We start from the raw sequence: 18141 nt of genomic DNA on the forward strand, positions 1-18141 counted from the left end.
AATGAATGCATCCACCACATTCTTTGTGTGGAAGTTCATATAATTTTTGAGTGTAAATGTCCATTGATTCTCCAGCAATGGCCTATCACTGCAGAGTTTGCTGTCCAGGTTTTCTTTAGCTTCAGCTTCACCCTGAAAATACCACTAGCATTTATAGGGTAATGTATCATGGGGAATAACTATGTTCAACATTGTAATAAATATATACCTATATGCAGCAGCGTTGCTAGTCCGGTAAAATACACAGGTCCCAATGCATATACATCACACTTTCAGTAATGCCCACTTCTGTACATAATCCCCACACATGTGTTTGTGCTAATAACAACCTTACTTTTATACAGCTACTGATAAATCAAGAGAAATCCCTACTTCTTATTTCCAATGCCTGCAGGTGACGTGTTCTCTATCTTCTCTATTAGGTCTGGCATCATCATGTCTCCTCCTCCAACTAGGTAGCATCCCTGTGGAGATTACCAGACACTTTATGTTTTTAATTGTCCTTACATCTTGATACCCTGACATTGTTATACTGCTGCTACTCCTAACACTCTTCCCCAAATACAGTAAGGCTGCGTTCACACATGGTCTTTGCCTTCCATTTACACAAACCGAAAACCATGGGGGCTTGTTACCGATCACGTCCATTTTTAATGGAAATGCGTATGCGATCGGGCAAGCACCACTCACAGGGGTATGCCTTGCATTGCTAAACCTGTGAACACAGCCTCTTAGAGCTTTTGTATATGTAATGTTCCCTACAGCCCCCAATAATGTCCCCAAAGTCTCCTGTAATCTCCCTAAAACCACCACTAGTGACCCCACAGCACCAGTAAGAAATGTCACCATTGCCCCCAGAATTGTCCCCAGTAATGTGCTCACAGACCCCATAGTGTCAACAAACGTCACCACAGCCCTATAGATGTCCCCCACACAATCCCCAGTGTGTCCCCCACATATCCCCCAGTTTTGTCCTCACATCCTATTTTGTCTCCATAGCCCCCAGTAATGTACCCCACAACCCCCAGTATTTGCCCCACAGCTCAAGTAATGTCTACCACTGCCTCCAGTAATATGCCCCACAGCCCCCAGTATTTTCCACACAGCCGCCAGTAATGTCCCCCACATCCCCCATTAATGTGTTCCCCACAGCCCCCAGTAATATGCCCCTAGTCCCATAGTAATGTCCACTAAATAGTCCCCAGTATTGTCCCAGACACAGCCCACAGTTATGTGTCCACAGACTCCAGAAATGTGTCCCCCCATCCCAAAGTAATTTCCCTGCAGCCCCCTCAATGTGCCTCTCCCTCAAAATTCATAATTTAAAAAACACTTATACTCACTCAGGTCTTCCCTTCCTCTTCTTGCTGTGCACTGCTGGATGGGGTGTGGTGAAGTCATTACCCCACGTCTCCTGCTCCTGGCACTTTAGTCAGCTACTTGAAGCAGGAGATGCTGTGTGATGGCATCAGTGTGTCTTGCTCTTAGTCAATGCAGGATCTGATATCCATTCATTAGAATTGCTGGGAATCCTGAATTCTGTCTTTATTTGTGAATTGAAACTTCCACACATAAACAACTCTGCTGCAATCAAATTTTAAAACACAACCAGCACTGCTACATACCATTCCTGGGGCAGTATAAAGAGGCTGCATCTTTGATATTGGATGACCAGAAAGAAGCATGTGATCAGTCACATTCTTGTTACATCTTACTTTGCACTTCCCTTTTAGTTTGCTTAGTCTATGGCAGAAAACTACCAGGACATGGCGAAATGGTGCTTATTTCATTTGGCTGCACAACATGCATTTTGTGCACCACCACGGGGAGTATTAAGACTGGTGCAATATCTGCCAGTTTTAATACATTCCCCACCTCAGCATGCAATATGTTTCACTTCATGTATTCCAAATATAGAGCATTCAAAAATTTTAAATATCCCATAGAATAGCAAAAAAACTTTCTGGTAAAAATTGGTTTGTAATGCTGCTGGAAAATGATGTCTTAATGGACTGTTTATATTTATTTAGTATACTGTATGAATATGGTAATTTATTTAACAAAATTGCATAAGAAATCACAGGTGTGCAATGTATCTATAAAATGTTTATTTTAATAATAACTATGTTTCTGTGTCATATCTTTGTCAACTGATCGAGGAAATAAACTTCAGTACAAAAAATTGATGTGGTTTATAATCAATAACTTTTTTATGCTACAACATAGATGTTTCTGTTCTAAAAAATTCTGATTATATATCAAAAAAGAAGTTCTATGATTATTAGATTTCCCTTTTTAGTTGTACATGAGCTTGAAAATGTTAAAGGTACAGTTTTTAAAATTACCACTAGATGGCTCTCCTGGATAAGAATTATTTATGTTCGACGACTTATTTTTCCTTTCACAGATACATTTATATATCTGTATCATATATATGCTTCCATTTTCTGATATGAATATACATGTAGATATTAGTAAGTTACATAATAAATATAATCTCTATATAAAAATAGAGATTATTTTAATGTTTTGGGTCACCCACGGCTGCAGATAGCATGCTGTCTGGTAGACTAAAGACGTAATAATCATCTTTACTCATACAATGTCAAGCTTTACAGCATCAGCATACACAGTATAGAGTAAAGAAAGAGATAAAACAAGAGTAGGAAAATACTCAGCTCAATAGAGCTTACAATCTAACGTGAGGGAAGGATTTAGTGGTCTGTTGTATCAACCACCACAGCTGTTCACAAGATTCAATAGAGAGTAGTTGCATTTCTCTGAGTCATCTGTAGTAATGGCAGTCTTGGTAGAGTGCATAAACCACACTGATAGTTGTCAAGATGAGATTTGGTCAAAAGCTTCAACAAAAGGAAGTTGGGGGGGGGGTTGATATAATTTAGGGACTCGTGGGCAATATTCATGTATATATATATATATATATATATATATATATATATATATATACAATATACAGAAGTTTGTAAAGATTGTCAGCACTACAAAATAGAAAGGGTTCAATATTCCAAAGGGTCCATGCAACATTTCACACACTGGAGTCTTTCTCAAGCCTAAGAGCGCTGTAACCGCCATAATCCTGAAATGTAAGAATTTTGGGATGACCACAACTCTTCCTTGACCTGGCCATGCAGCCAAACTAAGCAAATGTGGGAGAGGAGCCTTCATGAGAGAGGTAAAGAAGAATCCCAAGATCACTGTAGCTGAGCCCCTGAGATGTAAAAGGGAGATGGGAGAAAGTTCCACAAGGTCAGGGCCGGCGCTATGGGTAGGCAAAGGTGGCAATTGCCCAGGGCCCCTGGGAGAAAGGGGAGAATCTCTTCTTTCAAATGAATCTTGAATTTTGTTTCTAGGTGCTATGGATCCAGAGATATTCAGTTTTAAAGTGAGAATATCAGGTGCCATTTTTATATATAAAAATCACTCCAACGGCAGTTTAACAGTTAATATCTCTTCTTTCATAGGAAAAAAGAAGTAAGGTTCTATGTGTCACAGAGCCAGAGATACAGCCCCCTGAAATTAGCCCCCCCCCCCCCCAATCCAGATTCTTAGCCATCAGGCTTCAGGGAGCATTTGCTGCACACAGGAGCTGCTGCACCTCACAGATAATGGAAATATTCACTTTATGTGTTACTACATTTTGAGAAGGGATAATATCAACTAATATTCATGTTATTAGACCTTCTCTATGCAGAACTAACTAAGAACACACTTTGGGCCACATGTATCACTCGTTTCTTCTGTTGTTTTTGCGCCTTTTCATTCAGGTGCACCGTTTTTGCGACTAAACGCCAAACTAGCTGCGCAGCAAAAATAACCAGCTTTCCCGCATCTATCTTACCAATCCAGGTGTTTTGCTGCGCCTAATGATATTCATCACTTGCAACGTTTTCATTTAGGCGCAAAAACGGGCGCAAAAACACTCCAGCCCAAAGGTGGCGTAAACTGAGAAGAAAGCACTGAGCCCCTTTGCAGAACAGCTCATTTCTAGCAGCAAAGCTCATCCAGACACTACAGACACTAGAACAGATAATACAGACACTGCAGACACTAGTACAGATAATACAGACACTGCAGACACTTGAACAGATCATACAGACATGAGATACTCTGCAGACAGGAGCTGCAGACTCTATTTACAGTTCATCACCTTCTATTTACAAAACATTCTGCAGAATCCTGAGCTCAAAGCAAGAGAGAAGAGAACGTTACAGAATGTTGCAAAGTATAGTACTGACAAGAGTCCCCTGTGTAATTCTGCAGAGTATCACCAGTGTGTCTGAGGGGGATACTGTGCAGAATTACAGGGGTGCAGCATGAGACCAGCACTGGGGGATCCCCTCCAGGAGAAGCCCCTGCTGAGGAGGTCGCTGGGTCTCACACACCTGGGTGCTGCTGTGAGTGTTATCTTCATGCTCAGCTGTGGGAGAAGCAGAGAAGAGCTTGTAGCAGGATCACATGTAAGTGCCTGAATCTAACATTACGCCCAAACTGCGCCAAAATTGCGCCTAAACTGTGTTAAAGTAAAGTGATTAATAAGAGACAGGAAATTAACTTATCACAGATGGTTGTAGCTTGTGATAATTATGAAAAACAGTGCGCCAGAATTTAGGCGCAACTATTACACTTAGGTGCACAAAAGTGATAAATGTGGCCCTTTCTCTCTTATTCCCTTTCATTTTGTGATAGTTATTTTTTGTTGGGAAAATTGACTGATACGATGAACATTCAATCCTCTTCGCCTAATGTGACTACACCGCGACCAGAACATGTCCGAAAAGTTATATGTAACACCAAAAACACACACATGTCCTAGAATAAAGTTTTTACATTTTTTGCCATCAAAGTCAAATTTTAAGTATTTTTAATAAAATGTTTCAATTTGAATCAAAGTTGCATGAAGGCGCCTATGTCTATAAAATCTTTGATGCAAGTTTGAAAATGGGGCAAGTGTCTGCTTTCAGAAAATATCGGTCCCTCTCCCTAATGGACCTCACAGTCTAATCAACCTACCAGTAATTTTTTGGAGTGTGGGAGGAAACCGGAGGACCCGGAGGAAACCCACGCAGACACAGAGAGAACATACAGAATCTTTGCAGATGTTGACCAGCGCTGCAAGGCTGTAGTGCTAATCACTGAGCCACCATGCTGCCCATAAATCTCCCTGTCATTTATCTTTCTCCTATAATATTCTTCCATATTACAGTTTGTTTTACCATACTAAAGGAGCCTCTTGCTGACTGTGACTGGTCATAAAATAGTTTTATTTTGGGGTCCCATTTTTAGTTTTGCCCAGGGCCCCACTTTGTCTAGAAGCGGCCCTGCACAAGGTCAATTTTTCCTGCAGTCCTCCACCTGTCATGGCTTTATGACAGAGTGTGCTGACCAAATCCTCTCCTCAGTGCAAGACATAGTTTGCATACAGTTTACAAAAAAGAAGTGAAAAACTTCCAGACTATGAGAATTAAGATCCTCTGGTCTGATGCGACAAAAGATTGAAATATTTGGTGTTCATTCTAAGCGGTATGTGTGGAGAAAACAAGACTTCTCATCCCCTTCCAAATACAATCCCAACAGTGAAAGATGGTGGTGGCAGCATCATGCTATGGGGGTGTTTTTCAGCTGCAGGGACAAGAAGACTTGTTGCAATTGAAGGAAAGATGAATACAGCCAAGTACAGAGATAACCTGGATGCTCTGGACCTCAGACTAGGTCAAAGGTTCACCTGATGGAATATTTAAAATGTAATCTTTATTGTACATATAGTAAAATGCATGTGGGTATTATTTATTAAAATAGAGGCTTCCAGAAATTTGGGGTCGACTCTTTCTCTGAATTATCCCCTATATTGGCATGTATTCATCATATTCTTCAGTATACAGCAATTTTAATGTTACTATTACTCGCATGTCGATGCTGCTGTCTGATGTTCTGTGTGATAATCCTCCACTTAAACTTGAGCACCAATATCTTTGGACTGATATCTGAGCAGGATAGCTATTTTTGTTCCAATTAGCCTTCACAAAATTTAGGATATGTGTATGCCTGCAGCTACTTTTTGAGCCCTGTCTCTAGCATAACAACAAAGCTAGACCACATTTAGCTTATACATGCGTCTCAGGCTCATACACATCAGCACAAATTCACACCTAACCAATTCATACCTAACACCTAGCGCCCTCTCTTTTATTTTTGTATCAGGACGCATCAGAGGTAAGTATCATCAGTCAGTGTTAGCTAGAGTGCCTACGATCACTGCCAGACATGTTTACTTACTTCATTTCAACACCATTGTCCTTACTGAGTTAGGCTGACTAACTTATTGGCATTCTCTAGCTAACTCATTGACTAGCTGCTGCGTCTCATGCCGGCATGAGTTAATGCAAGAGACGCATGAGACACACAAGTTGTTTCATAAAATGATAAAATATCTTTCTTTCAGTATAAAATGTGTTTTCTTGATGTATTCTTAATAAAATAAGGGTCTAAAACTTATGCAAGTTATTACCTTTTGTTGTTTCGTCCTTTATTATTTTTACAAGGAAAACATTTGTACAAGAAAAATATTAATTAACATTTGTACAAGGAAAAATATAATTTATAGAGACAACAAAATATATGTTTTCCCTAAAAGCTTAACACAGTAAGTAATAAAAATGATAACCGCACAGAGTGCTATCAGGCCATTTTGTATAAAAGGGCAGCACTGTCTCCCTCCTTCTAATACCTCTCCTAACCACTTTATTGTGTGCTACTGCGTTCATGTTTTAGTGTTAACCTTGTCAGTGATTAGAGACAAGGGAAGGCAGACAACATACGTATATGAATCAGTATTGATGGGCTATTTTTTGTATAGCTAGTAAAAAGTGGATGTTAGCAGTAAAAGAAGGTGGATTAGGGTTAAGAGAGATGTCCCCTGCAGCTAATAACAGAAGAGGGAGAGACACTAGATAGCTCAGTAATTTATGAGAGTGGGTTCAGTGATGCCTAATAGCAAGATGGTTCAAGGTGATCTGTACATGGCCAAGGGAAGCACAATGAGGTTTATAGACAGATGGAGTCCATTAATGACATGATCATGTCAGAGGTTTGAAAAAAAAGAAAAATTTAAATGGTAATGGATGCAGGAAACATGAATATTCTTGCATCATAGTAGAAACAGGACAAATAAGCAAAGTATAAAGCAATGGACAAGTTGGATAGGTAATATAACATGGTATATGATCTTAGGTAAAAACTATTTTTAAATGATTAATGGAATCTCTCAAATATGTTATTTTATTTTTCAGCCTTTGGATTTTGAAACAAAAAAGGCCTACACATTTAAGGTTGAAGCTTCCAATGTGCACCCGGATCATCACTATAACTCAGTGGGACCCTTTAAAGACACTGCTACTGTAAAAATTAATGTTTTGGATGTTGACGAGCCTCCAGTGTTCAGCAAACATTCCTACACCATGGAAGTATATGAGGACACACCTGTTGGCACCATCATAGGAGCTGTTACAGCGCAGGATCTAGACATAGGTTCCAGTCCTGTTAGGTAACACTTTTTCTACATTTCATTTCACATTGCTGTCTAAATTAAAACTTATTTTTATTGTGTTTATTATAACAGCTAATAAATATGATGCCAGTTTCTTCAGCTTCTGAAATAGAAGTCAAATAGAAAGCTGTGTATGCTAGAGCTGAATATGCAATAAATGCCGCCTTCCCACCAGTGTCCGGTACCCACTGTCAGGAAATGCATATTGTCGGCGTGAATCTCTGTTTGCTTTCAGTGTTAAAAATTCTTTGTGAAGAGAAGCAGAAGGGGGTGTGTAGCAAAACACATAGAGAGTAAAAACTCTGACTCCATACATTTTAAGGTAACATTTATGATAAATGATGACTTAAATGATAATAAATCTTAATAGTGTTGAAATTTTATTAGTCAGGCAAACTGAGAAATAAGATATACTGTAAACATATAAAAATGTCTAAGCACAGACCTAAGAACTTTAAGCACAGACCTTTAGAAGATGATGTTGGTATCATATGTTCTTAAATTGTTAAAGCTGACTAGATTCCTCAGGGATATCTTATCAGTTCACTGATGGGAGGGGCTCTGAGTTCAGTTCCCAAACCCACACTACCCAAACCCACACTTGAACAAGGTTTTAACCCCTTCAGACTATTTTGACCTCTAGGTCGCGGCCCATTTTTCAAATCTTTCAAAGTGGTTATAGATTTGGAATGTTTTAACATATCCTGGGGATCTTGAGATTGTTTTCACATGACATATTGTACTTCAAACTAGTTTAAACATTTGGATGATAACTTTTGTATTTGGTTATTGAAAAACTGAAAATTGGCAAAAAATTTTAAAAAAATTTCAAAGTCCTACATTCTCTACTTTTGAAGCAGATACAAACAATACATTCAGTCTGGATGCAAAATGAAACATTCACAATGTATTAAATAAAAATAGGCTCCAATAAGTTTAATAACCAATTTCTGCTGAGTACGCTGATACCCCATATGCGGTGGTAACCTGCTGTGTGGGCCACGACCGGCCAAGAATGGTAGGAGGCTCCATTCAGAGCAGACCTGCATTGTCACATTGTACAGGCTATAATTTTTTTTTAAAGTGGACTTATAGGGGCTTATTTTTTTGCCACATGAGATGCAATTTTATGGTACATAATATTTGGGCATCTATAGCTAATTGATAAGATTTTATTAACTCTTTGTTGGTGGAAAAAATGAAAATCATCAATTTTTGGTAAAATGTTTTTGTTTCATTTTTTTTTTGGCCGTTCATCAAACCAAAAAGATAATATATTATTTTAATTCTTTGGGTCACCACGATTACAGAGACACCTCTCATAAGACAGTTCTCAAAATGATGTCGGCTCACCACACAGGAAAACTGTGTACACAGCCGTACACCCTGGAGTTTGCGCAGTTTGCTACTTGGTGGCCAATGAGCTCGGCAGAGAACTGCACATGCGCAGAGTCTCTGTGCATTTCAACTTGGCAGTGCTCAGGTATGCAAACTACGTACTGACATCAAGCTAAGGCCTGACAGAAAGTGGGAGAGGGAATAAGTGAATAATTAGCTGCAAATGAGCAGGCGAGCATTGAAATTTGAAATGTGGCATCACCTCAGGACTTTGCAAGGACTTTGGGCAGGGACCCAGGTAATCTTTATCCTGGGATATTATAGGAACAGAGGGGAGCAGAGCTGTCAATCAGGGTGTCATGTAGTGTACTCTGCAAGGCCTATTCAGACCTTTCACCAGTAAAATTCTGACTTCTGGTGACAGGGAGAAGAGTTCTTCTTTTTAGTGGTCTTATTTTAGTGTGTGTAACTTTTTTTAATCACTTTTTAGAGCATTTTTAAAGGGTATTTATTAACCCCATAGCGCAATAAGACGTACCCTTACGTCTTACTGCGCATGGGGGAGTATGAAGAGGGCTCACAGGCTGAGCCCTCTTCATACTCACCGGGCATTTGCTTCATAATGAAGCAAACGCCCGTCGCTAACACCCGCGATCGGTGCTTGCACCGATCGCGGTTGTTAACCCTTTGATTGCCGCCGGCAAAGCTGCCGGCGGCATTAAAGAGCCGGCGGCGCGTGGGCGCCGCCATCTTGGCTCCGATCGTCACTCCCCGTGACGTCACCGGGGAGCGGCGATCCGTTGCCATGACAGCCTGGGATCACACAAAGATCCCAGGCTGTCATGATCGAGGCTATCTATTATAATGTGCGATCTGCACATTATAATAGATGGTATGCAAAATCCCCATATACTGCCATACTGTAGTATGGCAGTATATGGTAGGATCAATCAGACAACCTAGGGTTAAAGTACCCTAGGGAGTCTGAAAAATAGTAAAAAAAATAAATAAAAAAAAGTAAAAAAAAAAAAATTATATTAAAAAAACATAAAAATTCAAATCACCCCCCTTTCCCTAGAACTGATATAAATATAAATAAACAGTAAAAATCATAAACACAATAGGTATCGCCGCGTCCGAAAATGCCCGATCTATCAAAATATAATAACCGTTTTTCACTGCGTTAAACCCCGTAGCGGAAAATAGCGCCCGAAGTCGCAAATGGCATTTTTTTGCCATTTTGAAAAATAGAAAAAATTCTATAAAAAGTGATCAAAATGTCAAACAGTCCTAAAAATAGAAGCATTGAAAACGTCATCAGAAGTCGCAAAAAATGACACCACTCACAGCTCCATACACCAAAGTATGAAAAAGTTATTAGCGCAAGAACACGGCAAAATGAAGAATTTTTTTTCTGTACAGGAGGTTTTAATTTTTGTAAATGTATGAAAACATTATAAAACCTATACAAATTTGGTATCCCCGTGATCGTATTGACCCAATGAATGAAATAGACATGTCATTTAGGGTGCACAGTGAAAGCTGTAAAAACCAAGCCCACAAGAAATGGCGCAAATGTGTTTTTTCATCATTTTCACTGCATTTAGAATTTTTTTCCCGCTTCCCAGTACACGGCATGGAATATTTAATACCATCACTATGAAGTGCAATTTGTTACGCAGAAAATAAGCCATCACACAGCTCTGTACATGGAAAAATAAAAAAGTTATAGATTTTTGAAGGTGTGGAGTGAAAAATAAAAACGCAAAAACGAAAAAGGGCCTGGTCCTTAAGGGGTTAAAAATAATCTATTTTCAGAACATTTCCCCCCCACCCCTCTGGCATTTACCATGCCGGTCCAGTAATGATTCTGTTTTATTATACACATTGTTAGGGACAGGGAAATACCAAATATGTTTGGGGTTTTTGTGTATTTGTGTTTTTTTATACTTTATTAAGTGTTTGTATGGAAAAGTGACTTTTTGGGGCTTTTATTTTTATTTATTTATTTTATTTATTTTAATGTTTTAAATTAATTTTTTTTTTAACTGTTTTTACTTGTACAAACTTGAACATGAACAGACAGTTTACAGTCCGACCCGGAAGGGGTCTGACTGCCTGGAACATCGGGCATCCCCGGGGAACTCGGCAGACCTCAGAGCTGCCCAGAAGTGCATCCGATCCCCCGGTAAAAGGCACAGGGGGTCCAATCCTTAGGGGGAACATCCTAACACGCAGGCTCCAATCGCGAGTGTTAGAGCGTGGCGTCAGCTGTAATGTACAGCTGACAGTCTCTGCTTCTGGTGTCGGATCTGTCCATGAGCTGGTGCCAGAAGCAGGACGTAATAGAACATCCCAATGCAGGAAAATTTTAGATTTGTCCAGGTTTAAATTTTGACACCTCCGCTCATCTCTAGTCCTGGCCAATCTGTGGATTTGACAGACAGCTGAGTAGCAGAATCTGAAAACAGGGAAGGTTGAGGCAGGGAGCACTGGTTCAGGAAGAAGACAGGATTGAATATGAATTATAACAGATAGAGATTGTAGTCAGAGAGCATAGGTCAAACATTGCACAATGCACAGATAGAGAGCACACCCTGGCTAGGACACACAGGAATCTTGATGCTCAGACACCTCCCATTGGGGAAGGGAGATTTAGAGGACAGGATTATATTTACCTAAGACACCCATTCCCTATAAATAAATTTGAATACACTGGCTGGCAGCAGTGACATCTATGCTTGCCAAGACAGGGGGCACAGCAGTGGCCATGGACCATTGCCATTACAAATGTTTACGACATCTCTGTAATTTCCTCAATGATGCTCTCATAGTTCAAGAGGCAGAATCTTTATGTTTCATCATCTGTTGGTCATGTGAGACATTGTAAGAGCTGGTTTAAACCTACTAAGGTCACTCTGAGGGTTTTAGTTATTGTCTAGTAAAATGTATAATACTGAATATATGTTAAGTATAATGCCCATAAATAGTGCTCATTCTCATATACATAATAGTTTCCATTTCTCATTAAAGGATCATTCCAATGACAGCAAGTTGGCCCTTGTACCCCAAAACGAATAGAGCAGTTGGTATTAAATGTCTCCTACTGCTTTGTTTAGTTCTCAAGACACTATACAGATTCCATTATTAGGATCGGATGTGGTACCAGAAGTCAGACCTGCACTGAGCTGCATGGTATCCCCTGTACTGTAGAAAGAGGATAACTTGCTGACACTGGCATAACCCTTGGATTCTAATTCTCCCATCAATAGCTGTTATAGCAGTTTTCTTTATGATAATACACAAAATTGATAAAAGATGTGTTGTTACATTTCTGTTATATTAATCTTGGAAAATAGAAAAAGAAATAATAATAATAATATAATATTTACATTCAATTCAGATAGCTACTTTTTTAGCACATTTTAGTTGCAGTGACATCTAGCATGCGTGTTCAATGCATTGTATCGGTATGCCAACACTGATTTACTGTTTATAAGTTGAATTTGAATGGTACAGTAGAAGTGTACTAGTTATTGCTGCAATACATCTGACCATCCGAATTTAAAAAAAGGTTTAAATTAAAACTGCAAAACAACTGCAGTAGAAAAGCAACGTATGAATGTTGCCTTTGGCTCATAATTTGATTCGAAAGATCAATTAAATCTAAAAACATCTGTGTTTAATACTATATTTTTCTTATTTAGGAGTATGGGCTAAAACAAACAATTGACCCATGACTTTAAATTTTCATAAAAGTCCATTGTACAAGTAAATAGGACTAACTAGATAAATGAATACAATTAATACTTTAAAATATAGACTGCATGGAATCAAAGGCTGTGGCTGACACCTGAGTTCAATTATGGCTTCTATTAATGATTATACTTCAGAGTGACGGTCACCTACAGAGAGCCTTTTAATTAAAGTTCAAATACAATCTATTTTTAAATGTCTGCTGGGAAAATTGCAGACTAGAAACACATAAAATGTTAGTATAATAATAACACAAGAAGAAATAATGCTCATTGTACTGTAGCTTGCTTGGTGCTCGTTGAAGGTTATCATAAAAATATGTTTGAAAGCAATAGTTTTATATTCTTTTTGTATTACAATGAATTCGTAACTGACTTCCACATTATTGGAAAAAAAAGTACCGTCGTTTTCTGAAGAGGAGGAAAAGGAAAAAAAAATACAGTATCTAGATACACAAAAGAAACCATTTATAACATTTTGTAAGCCACATAACATGTATGCAAGCAATGAAAAAAGGTGAAATTGTCGGCATAGGTGATAAAGATTGCATTTTTAGTATTTAGTGCCATGTTTATGACTTTTGAAAACTGTCGCTGGCTTATCACAAGCACACTAGACAGAAGACGCAGTAGACAAACAAAATTTACAATAACTTGCAACACAAGGCACAAGCTGAAATCCATACCAACCCCTAGCTGATGGATATTTAAAACCTGGAACATCGGATTCATCAGAATTATTGAGATTAATTTACTACATAAAATTCTGGACAAAGAAATTATTCATCTTGGAGACTTAGGGTACACATAACACCCCAACCGGGATTTTAGAGTTGAGGCATAAGACTCTTTTGTAAATGTTTACCATGTGCTATAACTGATTGCTCCTATAGTTGAAGTTCCTGGAAACAGAACATTATTAAATGGTAAGATTTGTTCAATAAAAAGAGAATTTTTCAAATCCTGCATTTAATTTGGACAAAACGCTCAGTCTCTGTTTTCCTGAAAAAGGAATATGATGACCCTGAAGTGCGTCAATGACTCAATGTGCAAAATAATAAAAAAAAGTTCCTGACATCACTTTCTATCTCTGGTTATTCCCCCGCCTTCCACACATCCCGCTAAGAAGGGACATGTCTAAGTAGGGACATTCCGCAACATGGAAAAACCCAGTTGTCAATTTATTCATATGGCAAATTTCTATAGATTACAAAGGAACAACATAACTGGTATATAACACATGCAAAACATTACAATTTGAGTGGAGATTAAGGTAGACAGGGGCAGGGACAAAACTGGCTGTAGTAGGTCATAGTACAAAACTTTACCAGCTCCAAAGCCTGGAGCCTTTTAATAATTTAGGCATATAGAATATAGAATTAAACATTCAAACATAAGTTTTCACATTTAAAATGTATTTCTATTGTACAGATATTATATTGATGATAAAAGTGACCTGGACAACAATTTTGCTGTGGACTCAATTGAAGGAACCATTGCAACAAATGAGTTACTGGATCGAGAAAGCACTTCACAATTTAACATCTCAATAATTGCAAGTAAAATCAGTAAGTATCTGTAACAACCTCATTAAGAGCTGACTATTTAATGACTGCTAATACATTTATCTTATCGAATGTCTTCAAGACGTGAAATTTTGAAAAGGTTTAGAAAAACATGTCTGCTTTTTTTCAAAGATGGTGCTTTACCTCTAAAGGTACTGCACAAATGTATATATGGAACATGTATGGATAAAATTTAGAGACTGTTCCATTTATGTTTACTTGCTAAAATCACTGCTACTTTTGTTTTCTTGGTTTCCATTCACAGAGACCTATGAGGGCTTGAAAAAAATGTGGTAAAATTACTGAAAAATATAGTTAAACTTACAAAAAAAGGTGTGATTTTTTTTCCCCATAATGGTGTTTACCATGAGATATAATCATTTTTACATTTTGACAGATGCGGATATGGATTATAATTTTTTTGTGCTTAATGTCATATGAAGTCTAGAGAAAGAGGGTTGATTTGAACATTTGCCCTTTATCGGAGACATGATCACTTGTACAATATACTGCAATACAATTAATTGTCATATATTACTAATATACTAACTTAAGCAGACTTCAGGGAAATTAGGTGGGTGAACACCCTTGGGGACTAATTGGTTAGTTCCATGATATTCTAAAACAAAGAGGAGGACAGTATTTCTATGACATGCATTTTTTCAGATCACAATGAGTTTTTTTAATGCATCCTTGAGCTGAAAGAATCATATTGTGGAGTCCTGTTGCTCTTATGTTTTGGAATATCTATGTGAGCCTCAGAGGCTCTTAGCAGTTATAGTATCCAATCTTCCACCCTTCCCATTTTATGTAAATAGAAATGATTAACGTAGTTGTTGTTAGTGGGGGATGCTTGTTGTATTAAACAGAAGACACCCACCCTACATCGAGAGAACTCTCAATGTAGGATTGATAGCATCAATCATGTAATGGTTAATGCAGTTTGCATACAGTAAATCCATGTACATGTTGCAATGATATTCAGGTGCACAGAACATAAATTCTAAAAAAGGCTTGTTTCTCATTTCACACTCTTTACTCATATGTTCTAACACATCTATTAATAAATTAGTTATAGAAACATATGCACTTTTCATGACTTTACTGAAATATTATTATGGAGCCAGAAAGCACTGTAACAATTACTAAACAAGCATGTAGTATAAATGTATCTTAAGACTGGGAAATGTATGTAAAATCTTCAAATGTATGTATGTAAAATGTATGTAAAATCATTACTTACCTCACAAGTAAAAGCAGCATTTTGTAGGGTTCTTTATAAGCTTTCTATTCATACATTTCTTATTTCCAAGTGATCTGTCATTCTAGAGAAAAGTGCTTCCTTATATTTTTTCACATTGGGGGCTTCACATCCTTTCGCTTCCAATGAGGGGGGGGGGACCAACCTTCTTGCGCACATATTCTTTGTTTTCTTTACTCACCTCTTTACTCAAATAGGGGTGCTCCAGGAGTTATGCTCCAGGAGTTATGGCTCTGTCTCCAGTATTCCATGAGCTTTTTTCTAAAATAATTATTGCTGGGGAGAAGAAAAGCTTTTTTTGGAAGGCTATGTAATGCCTCACACAATGGAGCCCTTACTTACGGGGTGATTTAGGAGAAGTTTGACTACCTTTAATTAAATAGTAATAATTTTATGCTTCTTTACTATTTTTACTGCAACACACATTTTTATGCTAACAAAATAAAGAAATGAATTAAACACATTTTATAAATTCACAACATGGTGGCTTGTTCTGACAGTTGTTTTATAATGATATTCAAGATGTTCCTTAGATCATGTTTTGCTATACAAGAGCTCAACTATGGAAACAGCCCATAAACAACCCACATCTTACAGCATCTAACAAGCATAGACTGGGTGCCCAATGTTCAAAGGCCTGCCTTGCCTATGCATCTTGTGTTGCTGTAGGGCATCTATGATTGACGGTAAATGCTATTTCATCACATTTGTTTTGGAAAACTACTATTGCAATTTTCCGTGAACTTTAGAACTTCTTCTAGAATGAGACAATTGTTAAATTTAAGTGAGCGTTGATACAAATTTTTCTTGACAAAAGAATGTTATTCTTCTAAAAATACAGCTGAAAGGCAATTCTAACACAACACTTCCAACTAAATATTAATGCAATGTTTTGCCTCCGGATGAAGATATTATTGCATGTGTCAGAAGTTTTAGTAAGGATTTGCCAAGTGTTTTACTGACATACTTTCTGTTCACAAACCATACTTGACAGTCACAGACTGAAATTATTTCTATCACTATAAAATATTCATGATTATGACAGATGGGATCTACTCTTTATGCAATGTTAGATGTCTGTAGAGGTGTTTTCATTTGATTCCTATTAGAATCACATATACAGAAAAGGGAACAACAGTCACAGAAAACGAAAGACTCCTGCAGGCAGTCACTTCATCTGCATGCGACAGCACAGTGGTATGCTGTTTCTGTCAGATTTCATCACCTGCCACACTTTATTATATTACAACTTATGTTGGCAAAATATTTACAGAAGAGACTTAATTATTAAATTTGATATTCCAAATTTATGTAAACTTTATTTACCCTGAAAGGTGCTAAAACTTAAAAAAAATATAGAGAGAAAACAAATCAACAACTTTCTGCCTAAGATACGTTGATGCCTGCATATGTTCATCAAAATTTATTGTTTATAAATTCAAACACTTTAAGGGTTAAAACGTTTTAATAGGACCGTTTTTATTTAAAAATTAAAAACAAAAAACAAAGAAATTCAAATGTGAATGTTATCGAGTATGTTTTATTTTTTTAAATAAACTTATGACTCTCCTGTATATTATTTTATTAAAGTAAAATATATGTACTTTGTTTACCTGTATTAGCACTCCATTACCAAAGAACAAAGGTTACCAAATGTATTAATTATATATACACTACCATAATTGAATAAATGGCATTACTTTGATTGCTATACTCACTTTTGGAGGAAAATATTACCATTGCAATGTTTTAGCATTTCAATAGCAAACGCGATGGTCCACCAAAGGTGATCTATTACAATGCAAATATTATTTGATACCCTTGGCAGAGTTATAAAACACAGCCAGCAAAAATTTCTTATAAATAAATAAAATAATTACTAATAATTAATAATTATTAAGTAGGAAAAAACATTAAATCACATCAAAAGACTAACTTGCATGAACTATAACTAAATATTGGAAACTATGACCCTCAATGAGTATTTTGAACTCCAGAACTGTGACACTTGAATGATCAATATATTATGCCAGAACAAATCCTGGATAACAGGCATTAACATTTTTAACCGCTTAACAACAACGCCCTTTTTTGTTTTTGTGTTTTTATTTTTTACTCTATTTACAAAACTGTCCTAAGACAGAGTAGAGCCTTATCAGTCAGGCCTAAAACGTAACTTTTATTTAATCAGTAAGAATTCTAACATATTATTTATCACACTTGTTATTTAAAATCCGCAAGTATGAGGCTGCTAACTATCCTAACTGCATTTATAATACTGAGTATTCACTCAGCTTGTAAACACATAAGCAGGTCTCTGCAGTGACCCATTAATGAGACAGGCTCAGACGAGTCAAATTAAAAGCCAAACAGTAGCCCCCCTGACATGTTTCGACAGATAACCGGCGTCATCAGGGGATCGGGGCTAATGAATTAACCTAAAAGACCATCTAATAAAGAGCTATCTGTCCACTGATACTGCACAATCTACTTGGTTGAAATCTGACATCAAGGGAACTTTCCCTTGTGGGAATTGTAACTTTTGTCCCCAAGTATCAAAAATTAAGACTTTTCGTAATCCGTGTGGCGGTCGTGAGTATACGATCAAACAGTTTATAAACGGTAAGAAGACCAATATCATATACATCGCTTCATGTC

The 18141-nt window shown here is 37.4% G+C and overlaps 1 protein-coding gene across 6 annotated transcripts in view; it reads left to right on the plus strand.

Annotated features, from left to right (window-relative positions):
• CDH12 (cadherin 12) overlaps window positions 1–18141 on the plus strand; it is a 508006-nt gene that overhangs the window by 476616 nt on the left and 13249 nt on the right. For all 6 annotated transcript variants that reach the window (XM_072152753.1, XM_072152755.1, XM_072152752.1 and 3 more), the window contains 2 exons: window positions 7308–7561; window positions 14089–14225. In XM_072152753.1, the coding sequence (XP_072008854.1) occupies window positions 7308–7561; window positions 14089–14225 (391 nt within the window). The remainder of the gene's footprint in view (window positions 1–7307; window positions 7562–14088; window positions 14226–18141) is intronic.

The sequence above is a fragment of the Engystomops pustulosus genome, chromosome 5, assembly GCF_040894005.1.
Source record: "Engystomops pustulosus chromosome 5, aEngPut4.maternal, whole genome shotgun sequence".
In the NCBI taxonomy this organism is placed as follows: domain Eukaryota; kingdom Metazoa; phylum Chordata; class Amphibia; order Anura; family Leptodactylidae; genus Engystomops; species Engystomops pustulosus.